At 37.1% G+C, this 7,772-nt stretch overlaps 1 protein-coding gene across 2 annotated transcripts in view; it reads right to left on the bottom strand.

Annotated features, from left to right (window-relative positions):
* Nucleotides 1-7,772, bottom strand: part of Lpxn (leupaxin) — a 38,998-nt gene that overhangs the window by 8,983 nt on the left and 22,243 nt on the right. For both annotated transcript variants that reach the window (XM_026781727.1, XM_026781726.1), the window contains exon 4: nt 2,145-2,244. In XM_026781727.1, the coding sequence (XP_026637528.1) occupies nt 2,145-2,174 (30 nt within the window). In that variant the 5' untranslated portion in view covers nt 2,175-2,244. The remainder of the gene's footprint in view (nt 1-2,144; nt 2,245-7,772) is intronic.

Genomic DNA, 7,772 nt, shown 5'->3' with positions numbered 1-7,772 from the left:
CTTTCCAATGTTTATCTTCTCAAATAAATACAGTGGCTCTAACAGATCCACTGCATACCCATCAAATTTTTTATAATCAAATGGATAGTCACAGTTTCACACCTACTAATTAATGTCTTCCCAATCTCATTTTCTATTTCACAGTTAAAAGCCTTCTTGTTGAAGCAGGCAGGTTCCCAATATTCTCCTGGATAGTTCTGCTAATAATCTGCTTTCTCTAGTTATTCAATCATTACTGTCTATAAAATCTTCACATTATTTCACCACTCATTATGGTAATTTTCCTTAAAAAATTGATCCTCAAACATATTTCTTTCCTTCCCTTTATATAATGGAAGTTAGTGTTTGAGAGGTGATGTGTATGCTATGAATATCATTGGTTAATAAAGAAACTGTCTTGTGCCTGCACAGGGAATAGAGGTAAGTGGGGGAAACTAAACTTAATGCTGGGAGAAAGAAGACAGAGTTTAGGGGGAAGCCATGGAGCTGTTGGCAGAGACAGACAGGACAGAATTTTATCCAGTAAGCCACAGTCACGTGTAGATACACAAATTAAGATTAATGGAGATGGGTTAAAAATATATGCAAGAGTTAACCAATAAGAAGCTAGAGCTAATGGGCCAAGCAGTGATTTAAATAAGTTTCTATGTGATTATTTAGGGGATAGGTAGCTGGGAACAAACAAGTGGCCTTCTCACTACAGAGAGGTATCTATCCAAAAGATCAATGTCCAGAGGTACCAAAAATAATTAATTTTATATTTGAAAAATAACTAAGTAAAAATATATCTGTATATTCTCTACATCTACGTCTCTTTGCTTACATATTCCAAAATATTTCCAGATACATACATAAAATGCAGTATATACTGATGACCTGCAGGGGGCAATATAGGACTATCTGGGACAAATGATGGCCCTTGTTCACTATATTTTTGTACTTTTGATTTTGTGCAATGTATATTGCATTGTTTAGTTTTAAAACATACATTTTAAGTTAAAATATAAACACACCAAGACATAATTTAAGAAGAAACAGTATAAATTTCCTAATTTGATTGTTTTTTAGCATCATCAAGTGTGCAGCACAAGTCAATACACTCAACTTTAGTGTAGATGTTAGTTAACTAACTACAGAGTATTAGCCAATAGAGAACCTTGTTTGTGACGTTTATTCATCCGTCCCTCCAACAACTATGTATTACTTACTCAGTGTGTGCCAGGCACCATGTGTGACGTGGGGAGTCTCATGCTGATACCGCCCTGTACTCATCTACATACACATTTTTAACAGTCTGCCTTAAATATTTCATACTGATTTCATGAGGATGCACCTTAACATTCAACCAGATTTTAAAAGGTTGGATTCTCTGTGTTAAGGATTCTAGATCTGTGTCCTTGATAAATGCTTAAGACTCCTGATCTGATTTCTGCTCTCTGTCAGTTTGGTATTTTCATTTTACAGACAAGAAAAAAGAGCTAATTTTATCTCAGTATGGTCTCAAAACTCATCTTTTTTCCCTTGGCCTCGCTCGCTCTGTGTCTCAGCCTGCCCCTGACCTCTGTCCTCCTCAGGCACACATCAGACCTCTGCATCATCATGCCTTCAGGGGAGCCTTTGCCCTAGGGATCTCTCCAACCCTTACCATTCTGTGTCCATCCTAAATCCCGTCACAACTGCTCTGACAAAATCTGATTAACCTTTCAAAATCCCTGGGCTGTGCTCCACTCATTTTGGAAAATCACCAACCTTTTATTCTAAAATCATTGCAGACTATTTTATGACTAGCTATACCATAAATACCCCAAACTCTTCCATATCAAGGCCTATACCATGTCACCATTAATGTCCAAATGATTTTCTCTGCTGAATTAAATTTAATCTAGGAAAATGAACAGCACTTTAGAATTCCACTACCATGCTAACTTGGTGCCTCTCTGGAATCAGACTTTATGTTCCATACTGCACCCACCTTGGAATTCCCAAGCAGCAGATGAGAGACTGACCACTACCATGCTAACTCAGTGCCTCTCTGGAGCCCAGACTGCATGCTCCACACTGCACCCACCTTTGGAGCCCAGACTGCATGCTCCACACTGCACCCACCTTTGGAGCCCAGACTGCATGCTCCACACTGCACCCACCTTGGACTGCATTTCACTCAGCTGGGCCATGAGCTCATCCAGCTGAGCAGCTGCTGATGTTTTAGGAGGTGGTACTGATTTTTTTGGCTCTTGGACCTCACTACAGACAGAAGAAAAAAAAGTTATATTAACATATAAAAACTCAAATAAATATTAAGTCCCATATAAGTATCAGAGGATACGATTTTACCTACTAACCTATTTGACATGAATCTAAAAATCAGAGACAGGGAGTATTTTAAAAATAGCTGCTACTCTAAATGTTTAAATAAAGCCTCTCTGCATTGTGTATCTGTTTCTTCTTGGCCACCTAAATAAATAAATAACCTATTTGTTCTCAAGTGTATGAAGGAAAGTGTTAGACATGTCTCCAATTTCTAGATTCCAGGCAACCTTAAAACAGAGCTTTAAAGCCATAGCTAGCATTTTAATAGAAAATTTTAAAATTATAAGTCATATGCAATAAAAAGTTTTATAGGTAACCAAGAGATCTGAATAAACACTCCTCTAAAAATAACTAACAGGGCTGGAGAGATGGCTCAGCCGTTAAAGGCTAGCTCACAACCAAAAATATAAAATAACTAACAGTCATCCAGTATACAAAAAGGTGCTCAACCTCATTAATTATCAGGAAAATCCAAATCAAAGTTACTACAAGATACCACTTTACACTCATCATAGCATGAAGCAAATTCCAGCAAAAGAGTAGAGAAAGGAAAGTAATGTAACCTACCAGTGCTTTGCAGGTCGGTGTAGTCACCCTGAGAAACTATATGAAGACTTTCCAAAACAATGAAAACTAGAACTATCATATGACCCAGCAGTCCCTCTTCTATGAAGGAAAAAAAAACAATATACTACAAAGAATTCTGTGATCCTATGTCCCCTATAGTGTTATTTACATAGTCAAGATATGGAAATAACCACAGTCTCTCTGCATGAATGAATGAATGAATTAGGAAAGTTAAACTGATATGGACGACATAGACACTGGAATTCAATCTTAGAGAAGAAAGAGATCTTGATATTTGATTCAACATAGATAAGCTTAAAGGACATTGTACAAAAGGAAATAAGGTAAAAACATAAAACATCACATGATTGTACTTATAAGCATATATATAGAATAGAAAAAGATTAAATAATAGAAAAATGGTTTTTAGAAAGTAGACAAGAAATGAAATATAGGTCAGAGTCTGCAAAGTAGCAAAAATGAGTGTATAAATCTAATGTACAGTTGGGGTTTATAGGTAATAAAATTGTGCATATATGAGATTACTACTAAATTTAAAATTTTGTTCATCTGCTTCATTATATAAGCTTAAGCACATTAATAATAACCTCAAAATCACCAAGAACTCATCAGTGTTGCATTAAGGACAGAAGTCAAAAAAGCACTTCTCATTGGTGTCATTTGATCAGAGCAAGCCTACGTTTGAATTCTCTACTTTGCTCTTCTTGTGTCTTCTACTAAAGGGCTTCGGATGTGTTATTTCTTGAACAGCACAGAAAGCACTGCATGAATAAAGAATGAGGGATACTTTACAAAATCTTTAACAGAGTTTTTACAAAGTATTAAATTACTAACTCAAACTGATCCCAACTGACCCAGATAATTAATAAACAAACCAATGTCTTCAAGCAATATCCATATGTTTCATTCAATATTTATGGTGGGTATTCGTTTTATAAGGCTGCTATTGGCTTTTGTTCTGCTTTTTGCAAATGATTATCATAGCACACATATGCATTTTTCTTGGGTCAGAGGTACATAATTTAATATTACAGCCATGTATTGGCTTGGGTTACCAAAGTTGATTACAGGGGAAATTCAAGGCCACTAAGGTTGCTTGGTCTCTTTAAAGTAAAAGTATGCTAAACAAACAGGATGACTATACAGTAGGATAGTAGTCTTAAGTCTTAAGTGACCCCAAGGTCTACTATTAAATCTCACTGTAAAATCCAGCAAAAGTTCCAATCTCTTAGAAAATAAGTGATATTTTTATTATAATACATTGCCACACTTCATTAAAGAAGTAATCATTCACTATATGTATCCTATATATTATTGTGTAAACATTGAGTATGTACAATAAATCAAAGAGAAGACACACATAAATGGAGATGTATAATATGTGTCACTTTCCCATTTCAAATTCAATAAAATTCCATAAAGATCGCAGAAGAATTATTTGAGCTATCAACAAGTTTATATTAAAATTTATAGGCTAGAATACCCAATAAAAACATTTTAAGGCTTAAAATGCTGGGCATGGTAACACACATCTATAATCCTTGGTGCCCTAAGGCAGAAAGGCAGGCAGGTCTCTGTGAGTTCCAAACCAGCCAAAGATACTAGACACAATCTCAAAAGTAACAAAACAAAAACAAATTTCAGAAGAAAAAGTTTTCCCCAATAGATATAACATTTTATAAAATAAAAGTAATTAGGAGAAAGCAATCATCATGCAATGCTTACAAATGACAATAATTAAATGTGTGCAATGGTAACAACAAACAGATCAAAGGAAAGGAGTAGACTAAAAAAATTCAGAAGCAGACTCCTACACCAGTATAGATACAGTATGTTGCATGAGGCATTTCAAAGCGTTGAAAATATATTTAATAAACTCAATGAATGAAAATATATGTAGAACAAAATAAACTTATAGCCCTCAACATATCAAATACATGAACAAGAAAGTGGAACTGAATATATAAATGTTTAAAAACATTAAAATATTAGAAGGAAATGGATAATTATAAACAGAAACATTAAGGCATTTTAAACAAGGGAATAAAATTAAAAGGATGGGAACTAGAGAGAGCTCGGAGGTCAAGGGCACTCAATGTTCTTACAGAGGACCTAGGTTTGGTTCGCAGAAAGCACATGGCAGCTTACAATACCTGTAACTTCAGTTTCAAAGGCTCAATCACCCTCTTCTGGCCTCCATGAACATGAGAAGTACAGATGGTATGCATACTATAAATGCATCGAAATATCCATGTATATAAAAATTAATTTAAAAGTAAACAAAAAAGGAAATATAATAATAAAATCTAATTTTACAAATTATAGTTAAATCATATTCAAAATGTTTGTAAAACTTCTATAAGTTAAAAAAGCAAACCATGGAAAGATGAGTCACATTTTAAAATTGGGTTTAAGAAAGATGAACTTAAATGTTTATTATTAAAGATATGAATGGAAATTTTCAAAAGAAAATTATGCCTTCAATTAAACCTGCAAGGCTTGTTAATTGACTTGAACTTAAATGATTGTGGAGAAGTTGGAATGTTACAGGTCCAGAGCCTGACTGAAATTTGTTTGAGGCTGTATTTCGGCCCATAAACAGTCATTTCTTACCCACAATATATCCTAACAGATAAAATCTAGTGGAATGTTTTAACTTAACAAAATCTCAGTCTCCACCAACCAAAAGAGTACTAATACCTCAAGGAACAGCTGCCTGAGGACTCCAGGACGACAGGAAACCAGATGCCGCTCCAGCCACACCTCTTGCTGAGCGTAAGCCCACCAACTCCCAACTCTCTCCTCTCCCACGTTGCCCATGCCCGCAGGAAGTAGCCAGAGTTGAGCCTTGAGCCATTGCCCCTTTGCCAAAAAAAGAGTCTGGAATGTTTGGTTAAAAGTGTCACCTAGGCCCCTAACATCCTTCTCCAAAAAAGCCTGGAATGTTTGGCTGGGGGCTTCACCCCAGCCCCCTGGCATCCATTCTGAAATGTATGCTGGAAAGCTCCATGTCAAAGCCCCCTCCCCTGGAAGTTGCCTCAGTCCAAACTACCTCTGAGAAAGCCTAAATGGTGACCTCCCATAGGCCATTTAAACTGCCCCCCAGAGAATGAACACGTGGTCTCCCCTTTTCCCTCTCAGGTGGTCATTCCGGTTCTCCTTTTGCTCCTATGTGTTTGTTTTCCCAGGGGCCACCCAGGAGCACTGGCATCCATTAAATCTGGGCATCCTTTAATTCAGTCTGATTTGGTCTGACTGGGATTGTGTTGGCAGAGAGGCTTGTCGGTTGGAAAAAAAAAGCATTTACAATACAGGATTCTTTTTTTTTTCTTTTTCGAGACAGGGTTTCTCTGTGGTTTTGGAGCCTGTCCTGGAACTAGCTCTTGTAGACCAGGCTGGTCTCGAACTCACAGAGCTCCACGTGCCTCTGCCTCCCAAGTGTTGGGATTAAAGGCATGCGCCACCACCGCCCGGCTGCAATACAGGATTCTTGAGCAAATAAGTAAAACAGTCAAATTATGATTCATCCATTTACAAAATAGTATGCAATTGCTAAAATATGCACCTATTGGCTTAGATAAATGAAGACGTAATTCTAAAATAGGTTGTTAAACTTAGGAAGCAAGGTCTAGAGCAATGTGAAAACCCCCTATAGTCTTGTACTTGCATGGCAGGCACTTTACCAGCTAAGCTGTCTCCCCTGCTCCAAATGTCGCTTTTTATCTGGGTCTTATTAGTAAAGCTGCCTCACCTTACAGTTGGAGAAAATGTGTTCATGTTCAAAAAAAAAAAATGTGCACACTCTTTTAAACTAGAATCCATGTGCAGCATATAAAGAGAAGGGGGGCATTGTAAAGATTCTCTAACATTAGCTGACTCAGCAGTATACTATTCTACAAAGGAAATGAAAACTTTGAAGAGCTGATGGTTACAAATTGGAGGCCCATTATAGGAAATATTCTTTAAAAGAAACTTCACATTAGACACATTTGATCTGTCCCTGGCCTTTTAAACAAAGCAAAAGTGTTTTGCTATGTCATGAGTCACAAGTTACTTTGTGATTCAGAGATTTTAATAATACAGATCACAACACACACATATTTGAAGGAATATACAGAACGTATACTTTCCAACAAAGGAGCTTCATTATCCTGAGTTCTCCTTTGTTTAACTCTGTTATATTTCATGAACGCTTCCTCCTCATTACCAGACCTGCTACTTTTGCTCATGTAACAGATATAAACTATTGCCATTACTATTGATGTGCAGTGCTTAGAAACATCCAGTGCTGCAGTCACAGTCACTACAGAGCACACTTTCAAGGATTTCTGAGAGCAATGTGCACCTCATCTATGTAAACAAGAGTATATGGTGGGAACAGATGTGGGGATCTAGCTTCTCAGTTTAGCAGTCAGGTCATGGCTTGGAATTACAACTCCCTTGGAAATTTATAGAAGTCTCACATAGCTATGGATGGATTTTATATCATCCTCCCCCACACACAGCCACTGTAGGTATGGCTTGGTAATAATAGTATACCAAAGTACTGCAATCCAGAAAATATAGGCACATTTGAGTAAACAAATGGAATTTGTATAGAAAATCAGTTATAAAGATAATATGAGAGCTAATACACAAAATAGAAGACACTGGGATTACCTACAGCTGCAAGTCATCACCACCCCTAAGCTAAAAGAACAAAATACATGACATCATCATCAGAACTCAAGGTCTCTGTTCAGGGCACTAGAACGACAGCAGGCTGTCATGCTCCAGCTGACAGAGATGCAGCTGCTGATAGAAACACTGGAAAGTCAAGTGTTGTAATAGGAGCGGCGGGGCTGTGTCCCCAGCACCCCAGCCGCACCCCAGCC

This window comes from Microtus ochrogaster, chromosome 8 (genome assembly GCF_000317375.1).
Source record: "Microtus ochrogaster isolate Prairie Vole_2 chromosome 8, MicOch1.0, whole genome shotgun sequence".
In the NCBI taxonomy this organism is placed as follows: Eukaryota; Metazoa; Chordata; class Mammalia; order Rodentia; family Cricetidae; genus Microtus; species Microtus ochrogaster.
This window is presented reverse-complemented; position numbering and strand designations above follow the sequence as displayed.